This window comes from Thunnus maccoyii, chromosome 8 (genome assembly GCF_910596095.1).
Source record: "Thunnus maccoyii chromosome 8, fThuMac1.1, whole genome shotgun sequence".
Lineage (NCBI taxonomy): Eukaryota > Metazoa > Chordata > Actinopteri > Scombriformes > Scombridae > Thunnus > Thunnus maccoyii.
In genome coordinates, this window is record NC_056540.1 from 15,934,615 (window position 1) to 15,953,883 (window position 19,269).

General features: G+C 39.4%; 1 protein-coding gene across 3 annotated transcripts in view; it reads right to left on the reverse strand.

Annotated features, from left to right (window-relative positions):
• Positions 1–4,270, reverse strand: part of spock1 (SPARC (osteonectin), cwcv and kazal like domains proteoglycan 1) — a 111,301-nt gene extending 107,031 nt beyond the window's left edge. For 2 of the 3 annotated variants that reach the window (XM_042419699.1, XM_042419697.1), the window contains exons 1-2: positions 4,117–4,270; positions 3,459–3,596 (exon numbers count right to left, since the gene is read on the reverse strand). In XM_042419699.1, the coding sequence (XP_042275633.1) occupies positions 3,459–3,593 (135 nt within the window). In that variant the 5' untranslated portion in view covers positions 3,594–3,596; positions 4,117–4,270. The remainder of the gene's footprint in view (positions 1–3,458; positions 3,597–4,116) is intronic. The other variant, XM_042419698.1, reaches the window with a different exon arrangement.
• Positions 4,271–19,269: the final 14,999 nt, after the last annotated feature.

Sequence of the window (19,269 nt, forward strand, 5' to 3'; positions counted from 1 at the left end):
CTCACTAATTGATCTGCTGTTGTTTGTGTTTCTTTATGAGACATCAGCCTGATATCTGCAGACTGCTGCTAGCTAATGTTAGCAACTCGGCAGGTAGATAAACTGAACGAAGTTGAATCTGGAAACTCTTCAGTTGACTCCTAGACTTCAGCTCTCCTAACCAGAGATGATGCCTCATCAACTTATACAAACCAAGCACAGATCAGTCAGCAGTGTCATTTTCAGTCTGTCCTACTCATAGATGTGACCATTAAATTCACTACGAGATAGCCAGAGATAGCCAGAGATAGCTAGAGATAGCGAGTGTAACTATTCATGTCACAGTTCACGGGACTGTTGTAACTCAAAATGGCTAATGTAGCTAGCTGTGCATAATGTAATAACTACAATTTAGACATTTCACAAATCATGCAAAAACAAAAAAAAAATTTTAATTAATCAAATTAATTTGAGATATTGTCGAGCCTTTGCATTAGGCTAACTAGCCAGTGTATTTTCTCATTTTATGTTGAATTCTGATTGGTTGGTTTGTAAACAATAGTCGTTTCAGCAGTCTGACACACTGCCTGTCTTTGGTTGTTAAATCAGCTGTAGTGGACATGTCTCACGGGACAATTTTAGACAAATGACAACCAAAGATTTCACCGCAATTTTCTAAAATTGGTCAAGTTTCATATGGAGCAGCAAAAATGTTACAAAAGCCAAAACAATGTGAGGGTAAAGGGGCCTTTAAACACTTCATGATCAAAACGTGAGTACTTTTAACATCAGGCTCTCCTCAGTCATCACATTTAGATGCTTGCAAAGATGAAATTTTTTGTAATTTGAAATTGATTAACACAGAAATCTGTTTTCCTAATTTATGGTCTTGCTAACCATGTTTTGTGCCAGAGAGGGGAGGAGAGAAATGACTCAGAAAGAATGGAGGAGGAAAGAAGACACAGTGGGACAAAAGACAGCCAATGTTAGGAGGAGACAAATTACGACCAGCAGCTTTCTCTATGTGATAGGGCAGACAACACGCACACATGCGCACGCACGCGCGCACACACACACACACACACACACACACACACACACACACACACACACACACACAGTGAGGCACAGATAAACACAACAGCAGCTCCTGCATTTGGTTAGCAGCATTGCTTGAAATATTAAACATAAATGTCACAGCCTTTTCCCCCTATCCATTGCTCCTCCCTCCTCTCCGCTCCTGTCCTCCGCCCTCCACTGACAGTTTGCTGTTAATGAGTTTCATTTGCACAGGAGACCACGGAGAGAAATAAAGAGTGGGCAGCACACACACACACACACACACACACACAAACACACACACACTGCAGGTAGTAGAGCCATGGCAGAGTGTATAGAGACATGACTAATACTAGCTTTCACATCATGGCTCTAGTATATAGGGAAGATGAGCTCTAATAAGGCTAACGTTTGTGAGAACATGTAAGCAGGCAACAACATCATAATGCTAAGAGTGTCAGACTGGAAGCCCACTACTGACACCATCAGCCTGATGACAACTGCTTAGACTGGAGAGTACGTAACTCACAGTTCCTGTTACTGTCCGGTACTTGTTGACCAGAGGCCGGAGCCAGGGCTATAATTATATTCTGGAGAGGACTTCCTTAATTCTTAGATAAACTACTTGCAGCCTATAAATTATTTAATTTATTATTTGGGAGTCACCAGCAGATGGCTGCCTTACACACACAGGTGTAGAGGTCATGCAGTTTGTCCAACAATAAAAGGCTGTCTTGGAAATGGATCATCATTTATAAAAGATACTATAATTGTGTTTGTGACGTATTGAATTCTGTGTGAACTCAACCAACCCCTTGCATTTTCCACTAAGTGGCTTCAAGGTTGTCAGATTGTCTGGCAGCATCACATGTATTCTGTTCCAGCTCTTCATTGAAGCTACATGATGTTTACACTGAGTGAATTGTTCATGCAGCCTGATATATTTGGTATCTTTGGAAACTCTGGGATCTCCACGAGAATTTGAAATAGTTACATGTGGGTTTGAACAATGTGTGGCTGCACAGCGTGAGTTTCTATCGACTGAGCTAATGGTGGGCCACTGTTTACTAAAGGGGCTAAAAACGATCAAAAAGGTAAATAATTATGGTAATGGTATGATGCTGGTGATGTGAGAGCAATACTGAATAAGAAAATATAGCGATGACAAACAAATCTTTATTCTAAATGTAAAAGCTTCAGCGTCTCTTGTGATGAATGGTGTGATGGAGCTTTGACATGTAACCTTTGAAGGCCAGCAACGTGCTGATTCTATGCTGGAAGGAGGGCACTTTGGGTAGACATCACTGTAGTCCTCATTTAGCAATAAGGATGCTAAAAGTCCTTTGCTAAGAGTCAAAGTCAAAGCTTAAAGCCATTCTTAAGTGCATTTCGTAGATGTTTTATAGAGCCTGGTTTAAGTTTGTGACCAAAATCTCAGACAATCATGATTTTTCTAAGAATAAAAAGAACACAAATGTTTATGCAGCAATGTATCATGACTCAAGTCAGCTGGCCTACAGTCAACTTATATCAACCACATAGCATGTCTGTCTCCGAGAAAACTATATCATGCAACATCTGTCTAATAAAGAAACCAGCCTCAACGGTACTCCAAATTAGATTGAAAATAAATGAGGTACAGTCATGCCCATCTGAACCACAAACAATGTACAGAAGTAGCTCATCTGTAGACAACGAACTTCACATGTAGTGTACATTGTTTTTCAGACAAATCATAAAAATAAGCTTGCTGTCAACCACATATGAAACGCAGAGTTACCTAACATAAAGCATTATTGCAGAGGCTGTTCTGTATGTTATGAAATGCCTCTGGACTTGTTAATAGTTGCACATAATAAACCACAGACACTTCTACTGATTCTGAGTGGAATGAGCAAACAATCGTTAGTCATAAAATCCCAGGATTATGACTGCTCTTAATGTCAACATTACCATAAAAAACAGCAATTCAGTGGGGAAATCATTCAGTCAGTCAAATCAGAAGCAATAAAGAATTTCTCATTATGTGTAGAAGTCCAATATTCTCTGTGTATGACTCTGCTTCTCTTTTAACCAGGGTCTGAACCTGCTGAGTCTCTACAAGGTGGATTATGCCTGCTGGCAAGTGCTCAAGTACTCACAGGGTGTATCAAGGGCGTAGTGAGCTCTCTCTCTCTCTCTCTCTCTCTCTCTCTCTCTCTCTCTCTCTCTCTCTCTCTCTCTCTCTCTCCCTCTCTCTCTCTCTCTCTTTCTCTCTCTCTCTTCTTTCTCTCTCCCTCTCTCTCTCTCTCTCTTCTCCCTCTCTCTCTCTCTCTCTCTCCCACACACACACACACACACACACACACACACACACATACAAATGAAGCTAATTATAATGCCCCTTTTGGCTAGATGTTGTGTCCCTCAGTGAAACTCACATCTCTGAATCTGTTCCAGGATCTGTCCTTGCTGTACTGAGCCACGGTGCTCAGCCATTTGTCGTTACTGTTACCGGAGACTGCCGTTTCTCTGCTCAGCAAGAGAGCCACGACAGGTAGCAGAAAGAGGAACATCTTCTGAAAGCAAAAACAAGAGAGAAGAACAAGAGGGGATGAATATAAGACGGCATAGAGCCATTCAGAGTGAGAAAACTGATAAAGAGGAGAGGAGGGTGCTGCAAAGTGTGAGAAGTAGAATACAGCACTTTACAGAACACAGAAGTCACATATTGTGACGCACAAAAATGTCACAATGGAAAATAAGAAAGCAGCACTGTTTATGTTGAGTGGAGAGTGCTCATTTGATCAAATTGCTGATCCCTTTTTTTCTAATCGGATTGTAAACATTGGAGAGTTGTCACCGCGGCAGATGGGGCACGATTAGCTCAAGAGCTGCCCCTCCGCAAATTTAAAAAGCAATTAGCGGCGTCAACACAATTGACGCCCCCGCGGAGCTTTGTCTTGGCTTTCATCCGCTTTCTCCTCCGTTCAGCAGCAGCAGCACCACCGTGAAAGTCGCCTAATGAGCGAATATGCACTTTCATCTCTAATTTATATTTTCTTTCACAAAGCCTGTTGTAGGTAATGTTTCACCCACCTGGGATAGTTCGTTGGTGTCCAATTCCGATTCCCGGGGGAAAATAAGTCCACGGCCCCGGGCACTACGGTAGCACCCGATTGCTTGTAGGATTGACGGCAAAAGGGAGCTGCGAGGACAAGCGGACCCAGAGCTTTCTCCTCCTCCTCGGTCACCAGACACCGCCTCCTCTCTCTCTCTCTCTCTCTCTCTCTCTCTCTCTCTCTCTCTCTCTCTCTCTCTCATCCTCTCTCTCTCTCTCTCCGGTTCGCACTAAGCGTGTCATTGATTTTCAGCAGAGGGATTTTTCTTCTGTGTTCACACCAGAGCGCAGGCAGGATTTGGGAGCCGTGTCAAAGCGCTGTTCTGGGTGTACAAACACAAATTTCATTTTAGTCATGCGCCTCTGTTGTGGAATTCGTGCTCCTCGTCCACCATAGTAAATACAATTAAGTTACATAAACCGTAAAATCAGCGTTGTCTGGTGCCTGAAACGTCTTCGTGATCCTTCCTTAGCACCACGGACAGAGACTGGCTGGCCACATGAAACTTTGCGAAAATACAATTCATAAATGGGGCATAAAACTGGGACGTTCATTTTTGGAGAATATAACGATATGTGTTTAAATATTTAATCGGTGACTCTCTGCTTTGACTCTCTCTGGGTTTTTTTGTTCGCTTTGGCAACACTAATCTCTCTCTCTGCATAATAAGTGTGTGTGTGTGTGTGTGTGTGTGTGTGTGGTGATGAGTAGGACTGTCGAGTGACAACACACTCCTTCCTATGTGGTTCAGTTCGAGTCTGTTTTATTGACCTGATTTGGCGCAGAGGAGTTTGGTTCAGCTTCTTATCTTACTGGTTTCATATAAAAGCTTTTTTTTCCCACTGTAACTATTCTGGCTGACATCACAATTCTCTTTTGTATTGCTTGCACTTTTGGAAAGTATTACCTGGATTAATATGGCTGGAAATATATAGTCAAAAGACAGACTTTCACTTTCTTTTGTAATTTTGAATTCCTCCCCACCTGCTACCTGGCAAAACTCATTAATCTTGCAAAGAAATGTTTCTGCTTCTTGTACTTTTGACCTTTTCCTCTCAGGGGAAACAAAATCCTATAGGTTACAGGCCTTTTGCAATTTCCTTATTATTACCTGTCATGGGTCCAGAGTAAAAACTCATTAAAAGTGACACAGGTTAAACACAACAACAGACTTTACACACTTGTTTTCAGTTGTGTTTGCTACAATCTGAAATATGTGACCCCAAGTGACCTCTGTATATGTTTCCTATTTGTCCACAGTATATAAAGGCGAGATTTAAAACATGAATTGGTTGGAGAATGCTCCCCACATGAAAAGGTAGAAACCTTGCTAGTGTTTTGGTGTCTAATGGTGCATTAAAAATACACAAATCAGGATTGTTCCAGCAGGTCTGTGAGGTGTAATGGCGCATGTAAACACTGGAGGAGCTGACCAGGGTGCTGAAAGTTTCTAACTCAAGCTGCAAAGTTTGAAAGCATCTAACACCTCAGAGGATTTATTATTTTCATCACTGATTTGACAATATGAAACAATATTAACATGTAATACAGTAAACCCATTTTGGGTCACTTTACGTGTGCATATCATGACATACAGTATGCACTGCGTCTATAAAGGATGCCTGATGCGAATGTGCTATGTGTAGAAATGTGCTGAGTGTTTTGATTAAAGTCTCTAATTTATTATATTTGCTGTCTCTGGCAATGTAGTAAAAGTACTTTCCCTTTAAAACCTGAGCAGATATTTATCAGTTGGGTAAATTGGAAGTAATCATGAAGTATAAATGCAACTCAATATGATGCTTTTCTTTATTTCAGAGGGAACAATTGTAGTAATATGTACACAACAAAGAAGAATTTACTAGTTATTTGTTACAGTACCAGTTGGTTCAGAGTTAATCATTCAGATTAATGAAGAAAGTGGTCAGTATCTAAATGTAGTATGAAGCAGTCTTTTCCAAAGTATCTTACAAACAATTAGCTGGTTTATTAGTGTGTTAGCAGGATATTTGTATCTCAGTGAATGTGACCAGTGGTGATATTTCTTTTCCTAATCTGCAATAATCTTCGATTTAATGCAGTCTTTTGTGACAGAGGCTGGGAGTGACAAAATGAGGCAAACAGCACCAAGGACACTTTTTTTGTACATTTTCTGCCTTTATCCTTCAAGCTTAATACCTTGCAGAAAGACAGGATACTGTTATTTTTACTTGAAAGTCCAAAGAACTCATAACTAGCATTGAGGCTGTCTGGCTTCAGTTTACAAAGGTGTACAAAGGTGACAAAGGCTTTTTTTTCTTCTTCTTCTTTTTTTTTTTTTTTTTTTTACAATATTTTAAAGGAATGGAATCCTACAAATGTCATTTTTTGCTTTGCTTTTACCCATATCTGCAATCACACTGTTAGGGATTTCATCTAAACTTAAGCTTTTGTGTTTTAGTGACCAGATCCACCATGAAGGTTAATCATGACACATGAAGAAAAGTCAGATATCCACAAGAACTTGTTATCATTGTCACACATATTTACTATTAAAAATTGTCTCATTTTGTCCTGGTAACATGCAACAGTTATATTGACACTATGGTTCAAGGATAGGAGTGATGGTCTGCATGACACAGGCTGATAATGAGTCTTTCCTCTTTAAAATCACAGTCTCTCACTGAGCAGTATTGTCCTGTGGAGTACTGTGTAAGGGGTGGAATTGGAAAGTCCAATAAGCAGCTTATGAACTGAATGATTATGAGGCACTTGATTTTGACATTTCAAAGCTCTTACAAGACATTTATATGCAGTGTATGTTAATAGTTATGTTGCCTGTGTTAAATGGGTACGCTGACATTTACAGTAAATCTGGGTAAAGTTGGGACACTTGTTTCAGTCTTGGAAATGAGATCGAGCATTTGTCCTTCAGCTACTGCCAAATGGCTTATTTACATTTACATTTACATTTGCATTTATATTTTAGTCTTTTAGCTCTGTTCCGGAGAGACTGTATAATGTTCACAACAACACCAATAAAGATACACTGTCCTTACATTGTTCCAAGGGACTGTTTAGATGTAACAGGATACCCTTAAGTCTTATTAGAGACATTTGTTGTAGATCATAAGTATTATTAGCTTAATCCAATATCTTGATGCTACATATAACATTTATATATATATATGACATGGTTTATCCTAATTTTAAGAAAACCTTTGCATTCATCAGCTTTCAAATATTTTAGGAGTGCATGGATGGATGGATGGATGACCTGACCCTGCTTTCAAACAGGGGGGAAAGTGTCTGCATATCAGATGTAGCCACAGGAAAATATTATAGTTTTGAATAGAAAAGCTGATTCCATATAATGTTCATCATTTTTGACCAGTGTTATTATGTTGTTACAGAGGCTTAGCCAAAGCCTTGCCGCTCTTTCGAGTTCAAAGGATTCAGTCCAGGCCCACTTGAGTCAAACATTCTTGATTTCCACTCCTTCTTTCTCTAAATCCCAGCATCCACAGGGGGAGCTCTGGGAGATGATGGATAAGAGCAGCTGCAGGGGAGCCAATTTTGAATAATAAGATCAAAATATATGAAACAAAGCAAAGGGGAACAGTGTCCCAGCAGTAAATTTACAGTCATACATCCCCCACATTGCAAGTGCAGATGGTGTAAGGAAAAGATAGAGGGGAGAGTGTGTGTATGTGTGTGTGTGTGTGTGTGTAGGTGTGTTTAAGCGAGAAAGAGACGAGAAGGGGAAGTGTGGAGGAGATGTTTGAAAGTGAGCAGCGGGGTGTGATAGACTGTTTCTTAATGAGCTTTGTGTCTGTAACTTAACTTTTTGCATGAGAACTTCAGTTCCACTTGAGTGACTCCAGAGAAAATGAGAATGGACCATGATCATAAAGCATATCAGCCTCCTAGATGATATCTGCCGGGGCTGTCCCACTGTGCGAGGTGTAAAATGCAGCATTTCCTTCACACAACAATTGACATTTCTGCTCGCTGCTCTTGGGGGCATTCATAAATCCAATCACACATCTGACGTTCCACGTAGGATGAAAAGAGAAAACTCATAGAGCATGAAAGCAACCAGCAAATGGGATAAAGAGTATAAATGTCTCAGCATCCCGATAGATGTGTTTATACGTTGGATACATATCCTAATCAGTTCCTCATCACGGACTTCAGTGACAGTAAACAGAACATGTTGTTTACATGCCCAATCTAAAAAAAAAAGGGACTAATTTAGCATCCAAATAATAATGGGATAATGTTCAGCATGAAAACACATTAAATCACTACAAACATCTGACTTTTTTAGAAACAACCCTCAATCAGCTTTGATGTTTTCTTCCATAGTTCAGGCACTACTGCATTTATGTGTCATCTTTTTCAAAGCAAAGAGATGGGAGTCTTTTTTTGTCATTTCCCTCAATATCTATTTTAAAAGCTGATTTTTCAAGGTTTGGAAAAGTCCTAAACAGTATTTCTTAGTTGAGTTGAAAAAGAAGTTTGAGCCTGAAAAATGAGTGAGCCAAAATAAAAAAAGAGAAAACTATATGAAGATATCATAAATAAGTAGATATAAAAGAGGACACATTTATACTTAAAAGGTATGTCAGCGTAATTTTGATTTCATTCCGCTGAGACGTCATTACAGGATTTGACACTGACAACACCACAACAGCCAATTATAGATAAGAGCACAAAATATTTTGAATTGTTTAGAACTATTTTTACAAGTTGACACAGTGACATTTCAGTTCCACATAGTTGAGCTTTGTTTGTCCCCCAATCTCACACTCACGATACTGTATAGTTAACGTAGCTGTGGAGGGAGACTTGAGTTAGTTATGGAAATTGTAATTGTTAACTTGTCACATGAAGGTGTAAAAGCTTTGCTAGTGTTTTTAGTGTTTGGTGGCGCCTTCAAAATACACAAATCAAGACTGTTTAGCAGGTCTGCAGGGTTTAATGATGGAGGTAAACGCTGTAGGCAGAGGAGCTGTCCATGGTGCTGAAAGTTGCCACTCACCACATTGCTATACTGGGGCCTGTTTCATTAAATTTGCAACTTGCAACATGAGATAGTTTCGTCTTGACATATTTAACACATCCAAAGGAATGCCATACTTGGGACCCATGCATGAGCATGCAAAAGGACTGTAGGACTTGCAAATGTATCTGTAATTTGTGGGTGACCATCATCTGTGGACAGGACAGTGACACCAAAGATTTAATCAAAGATCATTACATTAATAATTGACAGTCCTCCAGGAAATAACAACACCTTGAAGGATTGTATAAATCTGGGGGAAACCCAGCGATCAAGCACACAAGACAATATTGCACCACTGATGGAGAGACATGGGGGATATAACACAGGATATGGACTTCCTGGAGGATTTACAAATATCAAATCAAAATAAAGCTTTGGCCTAATGTACTGAACAGAGAACAAAAGACAGCTGGCAGTGACACACAGACATAGATAAGACAGAAAAAGACAAATTTAATTAGAGATAAACCACAAGAGAGAAAGGAGTCAGCAGAACTAAAAGTTTGATAACTTTTCAAACAGTATGACATCATCTACTCCTCTACTAAGACAGACAAGACACAGACAGCAAGGACAGGTCGGGCAAAAGATAGCTAGTACTGAATAGGTGAAGATATGAAAAAGATCAGAAAACATTTCAGGTACTCTAACAGCACTGTACTCTGCTGCTGGCGTTGTGTTCGGGGTCTAAAGTGTTTGTGGAGATATTCCAGAAGAGCAGAGGACACAGAGGAGGCAAAAACAGTTTAGTGTTATAAACCAGCAATGACACAGAGAGGTTATCTTCTCACAGCAGCCCACTGTTCAAGAGGACACACAAAAAGAGATGCACTGCAATGCTGCATAGCACCAAAAACTGCTGGGCCTCCCTCCAGGATAGTAGTGAAGAGGCAACATGAAAGGTCACCTAGGTGTCTTGACTCGGACACTCTCAGGAGGAGTTTCTCATCAGAGACACTAAGAAACAACAGTACCCCAAGGAGGGATGTTTGACACCATGTCAGTGCCATTATCTGCAATGAAGCAGAGCAGTCTCCTTTTCACAGTGTTCACACATGCACCCCTCTGAGAGCTATTTTCTCCTATTGGGAAGTTTATTTTTGTTAATTATGCTTTTTTTAATTCACTTTATCAGGCATGCCATGATGCATGCTCCTGTGTGTTACCATGTAATTATATTTTCTTAATGGACTGCTTCTCAGACAATAAAAGAACAAAGGGCAAAAGAATATAAGAGAAGAAAGAGTTCTGGCTTTAGGTGAACAGCAGTTTTGCACTTGGCTTATTTGATTTGGTTGAAATGAACGTTGCAACGATTGCTTCATCAATGTGTTGTGGTTGAAGTGCTAAAATGCTTTAAATCACACTCACTTACGGTGTGAATGCAGTCTGGAGGAAGTTTTCCTAGTGGTTCTTGTCTGCAGTCTTGACTAGCAATCACATAACTACTGAGTTCTTATCTCTAGGCATGGGCATGGATTTGAGCACAGTTATTTGCAGCATGTTTTGCTGAAAGTAACAAGAATAAAATCTTTTCCCCAGGGTCTACAAGGTGCTGATGATGAAGGATGATAACCAAAACTGCCCAGTCATGAATGAGGTTCTGTGTGAAACAATCTACACAACTCTCGGTGTGTTTGCAATGAGGTAGTGTGAGCCTTCAACTGACTAGAACACAAATGCTACACAAGTGTCATTTTCGGGTTTAGGGGCAAGCTAAAATAAAGGTGTGAACACACACCTTGCTATTACTGTTTCCTGGCTGAATAAGATACAGAACCCTCTCCACCCACAGCGAAAGAGAAGAAATTCTGCTACTGACCACAGCAGTGGGCTCGTGGCTGCCTCAGAGTGGGAGGAAATAGATTACCCTTATCAAGTTTTTCTCAGAGGAAAATTGCAGCCAGGAAAGCTAATTACACTCGGGATCCATAGAGAACAACGATAAAACCCACTGATCCCTTACATTTTATTATCTCTGAACTTTGCTGACAGGTATACGTGCCCAAATTGCTACTGGCAATCCTATATTGTGTGTAATTATGTTATGTGGTGTGTGATAGCATGTACAGTATGTGTTACCTGAAACAGGCAAAAGGGCTGGGTGCTTTATAGCAGAGCCAGTGATCTCACAACCAAAATCAAAACAGAGAGCCAGAAAGATAGTAGAGAAAGAAACTAAAGGCAGAAGGAAGAAAGGAAGGTTCTTCTGTCCCCACATTGTCTCTCCAGAGAGCTGGTTTAATATCAAATCATCAAATTAATGCCCAAAAACAACTCCTTTAAACCTATCTCATTTGACAGTCTAAGTCAGTCTCTCTTACTGCTGAACAAATCAGTTACTTGTCAAACATTTGACATTGACAGGGAGTGACTGCCAATTAAGAAGACTTTTCTTCCTCTCTGTCTATCAGTCTGTCTCTGTATGTCTTTCCTTCACTTTCTTTTGTGCAGGTCAAAGGTTCCTGCTTCATATGGAGACAGTCAATCTAAAGGATGAATTCTTGGCATGTCTGATCGAAAAAGTATTAATATTCCAGGAGGAGGAGTTTAATATTCCAATGGTAGTTTCTCAAAGTTCAAGTGTAGCCTGACACACTGATCGTTTAGGCAAGAAAAGTGAGATAAAAGAATGATATACAAACTCCATATATCTGAAATGATTGGCTCTTGAATTATTAAAAAGGCCACAGTTGTGGGTTTTTTAGTGGAGAAATCTAGCAGAGAAGACTGATCTCTGTGTAAAAACTTCAGTATTTGGCTAAGGCAAAGAAAATCTGTCTATCTTCTCATCCCAAGTATGATGCAGTGTGTCAAATAAAACATACAATGCAAACTGTTGTATATACAAAGACCTCACTCACAGCGGTTCATTTAAGGAGGCCAATTGCACAAGGTAGACAGGATCTTTTGCTGTCTATTTGCATTTTGCAGCAACAGCCAAAGAGGAAAAAACTCAAACTCAGGATGCAGGAGATGGTGTTAGTGTTGTCGATTCTTGCTTGAGCCCTGCTGCATACAGCTGAACCACACAGGAAATTCAGTTGCCTGTACTGCCTGCCCACAAGCTATATCTATCTATCTATCTATCTATCTATCTATCTATCTATCTATCTATCTATCTATATATATAGACATATATATATATTTATATATACACATATATATATATATATATGTGTGTGTGTGTATATATATATATATATATAATATATATATAACAGACATAACGTCAAGTTGGTCTTCATAGAAGTATGCTCAGTATTATGTTAAAAGCTCAGCTTGTTATCCATATATAGTGTATCTCGCCAAAGTCTCTATAGCTGCTCTCCTCAAATCTTTTATGCTACCAATGAATCAAACTACTTTGTATAATGTGAAGGTGGCTGTGCAGAAGCCCTGAGAGGCAAGAAAGAGAAAAAAAATTCTGGTGATCCATTTTCTAAGTCTGATCTAAATTGTTAAATTGTTTTCTCTCCTGTGCTTATGACTTAAGAATAGGTGAAAAAAAAGGTTTTGCTATGTTCCTTTTTTCCACATGTGAAACAGGTGGGGGAAAAAAGGTTTTGCCAGAATCATTTTTCTAATTTTTTTTTTCCATCTATGAAAACAGATTGTTTTTTTGTTTGTTAGAATCATTTTTCAGTCAAGTGTTTGTTGTTGTAATATTCATTTTGGCCACAAGAAGCTGAAGTGCACCACTACCCCATGTTCTTAAGAGGACTCTAACTCACTCACTGTGTGTTAGCAAGATACGTAACTTCTATCTTTTGGATTGAAATGTATTTTATTCAGCGCTAATCTGCTGTTATCGTTAGCTATACTGACATTAGCCTTTAGTCTGCTAGCTAGCAAGTGAACAACAATACAACACTACAACTTAGATTAAGTGGACTGCATAGCTAACGTTAGTTTACTGTAATGTTAGTCATGGTAACAGGGACACTTCACCACTTGTGAGTGGGATGTTTTACCAGTAAGGATTTTAAAAAAACCTTACGAGAGTACTTGCTTAAGGAATAGGATCATTTTGTACATTTAATGACAAATACAACAGAATAAGCACTTTTGTTACATTTTGATTTTGCCAATTTAAATAAATTATTATATTATTATTATTCATATTTATGATCTAGAATTGGATGCTTTTTATTAAATATTGCAATTATAGTGTGATTTTTATTCTTAATCACTCTTTCAATTGACAGTTGAACCATCAGTACTTAGACAGTTGGTTCTCAAGCCTTTTCATGTCAAGGACCCCCAAATAGATATGTAACAAGCTGTGGACCCCCATTTGATAAGATTTTTGTTCCAGGGACTCCTATCTAAGGAGATAGTTGTTAGATAAGATATATTAGAGAATTCCATAACTGTTTGTACTGTAGGTGGGGCGATAACTGGAGAGAGTGAAACTCCTGATCAGAATAGTCATTCTTCTAAATTGTGCTTACTTCTAATGAATAGAATATTAGTAAAATTGAACTCCTCCCTATTTTTATGGAGACCTCCTGGAATCCCCTCAAGGATCCCTGGGGGTCCCTGGACCCCTCTTTGAGAACCAATGACTTAGATTGATCTAAATCACCCCTGAAGCCAGTCAGCTCATTTTTGTTTGTTTAATATTCCAGAGGGAAGTCCAACATTTCCATCCTAGAGGTGTGAGCCATGTCGACAAAGGAGGAGGCCATGTAAGGTTATAAGCTTTGTTTATTTATTTAATGAATAAAATACTTAACAGCAGCTATAACTCTGAATGATGCTGTCTTGTTTCACAGAGGGCAGAATGAAACCTGCACACTGTTGGGGAGAAATTCAAACCTGATCAGTTGTGCGTAGGTAAGGTGTTATAAAGTATGACTCAAGCTATCCAAACATATTGGAGCAGTGAGCTAAACTTGATTTTGTTGGCAGATGAAAGTGCTCAGAGAGAAAATAAGAATGTGTTGTTAGTCTTACCTCATTAATACTTTTATGCAAAACACAGTAATGATTGTACAACGTGCGGTGCATTAAAAACACCTAATTTTAGCTCACTCTCTCAATACATTATAATTATGCTTCTCATTTTAAGAAGTGGATTTTCCTCTTCCCTTTCATTTTTTACTTTTAGATCCCCCTTTGTTTGCCATAATATAGAATACAGTGGAGGTTGGTCAATAGAGGCAGAGGAGGTTGCTCCTCCTCTATTTTTTGAGAGGCAAGAGGGAGATCAAAATATTAAAAAAGAATATTTGGTTGAAATAAACCATTACCAAATCTCAGTATTATTTATAAAATATTTTTTCTCTCTTCTTTGGAAAAAATCCATTATTCAAATTCTGATTAAAATGCTTCAACAGCGACACCTGAAGGGCAGGAGGAGAAAGGGCAGTCTGCGTGAAGTGGTGGTGGTGGTGGGGGGAGTGGGGAGCAGAAGTGGACGGGCTCCTGCTGTCCTCCTCAGGGCGGGACCTCTTACATCAATTTAATGTACTTCACTTTTTTTCATGCTAATCTATGATTGGCCAAGACATGTAAAATGACGCTTCAAGGGAGGACGTCCTGCCTAACCAATCAATAAACAGAATGCAATATTGACATTGCGTTGGTCCAATGATCGTTTCCAGATTTCATCTTCAATTCTCTACCACTGTAACATATGTGAGTGTGAGGAACTGGTAAGAGAAGAAGAGCGGTGAGATATAGATAAATTACGTTTCACTTCTTTTATCAAGCAGTAGATAGCTGCTTCCATTAGCCAACACAACAGTTGGCTTGTTGTAGCAGTCCTGAAGGACTGTTAAGGACTGTTATTAAGCTAACGGTGAGAATGGATCTGGACCATGGATGTATTATAAGAACTGGATACTGGGCTAAAAATGGTGTCCATTCAGTCCTATAGGAACTGCTCACCTGGCGCATACTCCAAAAAAAGTTTCTAGCTTCTGGGTTTGCTTGCGCATTGTGTGGCCCACTGAATATGCGCAGTAGTGTTTCCCCTACTGCCCCCACCCGCAAGCTCCCACTTGGCCTATAGACTTGTGATGACATCACAGATTTTTAAATCGCTTTTCTCGGCTTGAGGAAAGTTTGACAAACATAAAACCTCCATGGATCAAAAATAATAGAAAGAGTCATAATTGACGTTGTTTGCAGTTCAAGGGGTCCTGTCAACAATTTAACAGGCATCTCTTTTACAATGGTGGTCTATGGGGAAAATCCTTTTTGGGCCGCAGGGGGATTTTTCGCTGAAATACCGCAAGTGGCCACTGGGAAAAATTGGCTGCAAGGCTGAGCGGCGGTGCCCTATCCAGCTCTTATTATACATCCATGATCTGGACTGGGCAGCACAGCAACGGCAGGACGCCACCGGGGAGGCTGGAGAGAAACAACCGGAGAAACAACCAGGAGAGTTAGCTTGTTTGTCATTGTTGCTAATCATATCAGACTGGTTAACCAGCAGCCATAGACTGTATATAAATATGGACGACGCGTCTCCACTTCCTACCGCTATGCAAAAGTGAAGCCAAAATATCTCCTTTCCGGGAGCTGCCATCTTGCTTGTATGACGTCATTTGAAGCCAGAGTCTGCGCAGTAGAGTCAGGCTGCGGGATGACGGCCTGCGGAACACGCCCCCTCAGCCGCGGCCTGACGGAGGTTTGAGAGAGGCCGTCACAGCTGTCAATCATGACGTCAGATCCCCTTTCTATATCGTCAAATAACTAATCAAAAACAAACTTATAAGAGAAATGAGCACTTGGACAAACATCAGCATGATAAGAACTACCTAAAATGACAGAAAACGTCTTTGGGAAAAATTTATTTGACATGTACTTTGATTTTTTAGTTTCATGTCCCCTCCACGTTGAGCCGAGACTTATGACCTATACTGCAGCCAGCCACCAGGGGACGATCGAGATGTTTTGGCTTCACTTTTGGGGAGCTGTCATGACGTCCATCTTTATATACAGTCAATACCAGCAGCCACAAAGTTCTGTTAACTAACAAACAAGGTGACCAACAGCCTCAAACGGACGTTATGGATACTTCATCTCCATGAAAGAAAGAAGAAGACATCAGATAACGTGAGTCAGATACAGCTTCTCTCTCTCTGTCTCTTTGGTCGCTAATTTCATCTCTGATGGCATTTCTGTGTGGCTGTTGTGTGAATTTATCTCCTTAACAAGACTGCAGCAGAGATGATATAATGTGCTGTGGGTAGTTTGCTTGTTGCCTGGACTCATTCATTCATTTGGAATTGATCCTGTTTTTAATTGAGTGGTTGTTCAGTCACCTGTTGATGTTGTGTGATTAGTGAATGTGTGTGCAGGAGGTCTGGCTGCTTGTGACATTTTCTTTAGTTTGTTTTTAAGCTGATTCGTATATTGAGTAATAAGCTTAAAGTAACTAGAATAACAAGTGTTAACATGCTAGCTTTGTAGACTATATTTTGTATGTCGTGCATATAGATACGAGTGTGTAAGTCATGTATTTGATACATGCATTAATACTTTCTGATGTGAACCTACACTTTTAGATCTGTGAATGTTGTTAGTGTTCAGTCTTTCTAGTGTTCAGCACTGATTTGTACCTGTATCAGATTAGCCTATAAGCTTTGTGGTACTTTATATATTTCTGTACACTAAGAAAATACATAGGAAACATGTGTAAATCATGTGATATGTCATCTGCTTTTGATGAGAATATAAATCTGTTGTCACAGTAGAACAATACTATAAATCTGAATTTCACTTTTTTGGTAAAATGACACATCCTGAACCACTCCACGGCTAAAATGAGCACTTCTTTGTTTGGAAACAATATAGCCTATATAAATGTCTTTTAAAGAAACAGCATTTTCACCACTCTGGTGGGGTGGGGGAAAATTTTATATGCCAATAAATCAATTTGCTTTCAAAAACAAAAACCTCTATTTCATCAGGTGGGGGACAATGATATAGTATGATGCGGTTTGTTGTAAGATTCCATGTTGGTTTTCCTCCTGTCCTCCCCAATTTTTTGAGTCACCAGCTGCCACTGATACAATATCAGATTATTGCTGATTAGAGTAGAGTCAATTCATTAGAATGAATCATTCTTTCTCTTGATAATATCTATAGGAAAAATACAGTGTGCACAACTCAAGGGTCCAAGCACACCTGAAGTTTTCATTGTTGGCCAAGTACCTTAAGTATTTCAGTATTGTGTCAGAGTTGTACCTCTGACACAATACAAGTTGTTTCCATATTGGTAATGCCAGCCAAGCAGTAAGCTGAAGACTTAAAGGACCAGTGTTCAGGACGAAGTGAATACCCCTCCCCTCAACCTCTCCCTTTCAAGTGTGTAGGAGAGCCGATGGTGGCTGCAAAACTTGCGAAAAACATGAAAGGGCCTATCTAGTGCCAGTGTTTGGTTTGTCCATTCTGGGCTACTATAGAAACATGGTGGTGCAACATTGTAGACTCCGTGGAGGAAGACCCGCTCCCTATATAGATATAGAGGGCTCATTCTAAGGTAACGAAAACACAAGAATTCTTGGTTTTGGGTGATTATACACACATGAAAACACACTTCAATATGATTTTCCATTTCAGCCAGTACACCTCCCTAAATTTAACACACTGGTACTTTAAAAGTCCCATATCAACTAAGTAAATTTCTTCAATTGAAAATTGTTTCCACTCAGTTTGGCTTTTACACATGCAAAACCAGGCGAATCACACCGAAATTATCTAGATGGATAGATTGCACTACCGGTAAGATAATTAGGGAAGGAAAATTTTTTTTTTTTTTAAATTTTGGGTGAACTGCCCCTTTAAGGTGAAATGAAAAGGCCTGAAAGATAGATAAAGTAAAGATTTCGGTTTATGCTCAAGTAATTGGTAAAGTGGTATTATAAAGCATACTTGCTTGATATTTCACTTGCCATGGGTGCCATTAATTCTGGCACAGTAAAGAGATAATATATTTAAGATATCTTAATCTTCTCTAAAATCAGCTATGGGGATGCATAGTAACCATAGATCTTGTGTCAGAAACCACTGGGTGGTGCATGCGTAAAAGCCGAACTGAGTGGAAACATTTTCCTATCCTAACAAAATTTACTTAGATACTAATGATAAGGGTCTTCTAAGTCTTCAGCTTACTGCCTGGCTGGCATTAACAATATGGAACTGACTTGTCGTTATACAGACTTTGGTTTAATTATGTAGCATCTTATCTACAATAGATTGCATCAGTAAAATTAATCAGGTTGTGTAAATATCTGATAATGTCCTCCAAAAATATAGGTACAACTCTGGCAAAATACCGAAAAGCTGGAAACTTGTCATGTCCGCATTTGATCAGGTTCAGGTACTTGGCCAACAGTGGACCCTTAAGGTGTGCTTGGACACTTGAGTTGTGCACACTGTATTTTCATATAGATATTATCAAGGGAGAGAATGATTAATTTAAATGTAATGACTCCACTCCACTGGGTGTTTTTAATGCACTGCACGTTGTACAATCATTACTGTGTTTCACATAAAAGTATTAATGAGGTAAGACGAACAACACATTCTTATTTTCTCTCTGAGCACTTTCATCTGCCAACAAAATCAAGTTTAGCTCACTGCTCCAATATGTTTGGATAGCTTGAGTCATACTTCTTACACCTTACCTATGCACAACTGATCAGGTTTGAATTTCTCCCCAACAGTGTGCAGGTTTCATTCTGCCCTCTGTGAAACAAGACAGCATCATTCAGAGTTATAGCTGCTGTTAAGTATTTTATTCATTAAATAAATAAACAAAGCTTATAACCTTACATGGCCTCCTTCTTCGTCGACATGGCTCACACCTCTAGGATGGAAATGTTGGACTTCCCTCTGGAATATTAAACAAACAAAAATGAGCTGACTGGCTTCAGGGGTGATTTAGATCAATCTAAGTCATTGGTTCTCAAAGTGGGGTCCAGGGACCCCCAGGGGTCCTTGAGGGGGCTCTAAGGGGTCCCCATAAAAATGGTGAGTAGTTCAATTTTACCAATATTCTTTTCACTAGAAGTTAGCACAATGTATAAGAAAAAACTATTTTGATCAGAGGTTTCACTCTCTCCA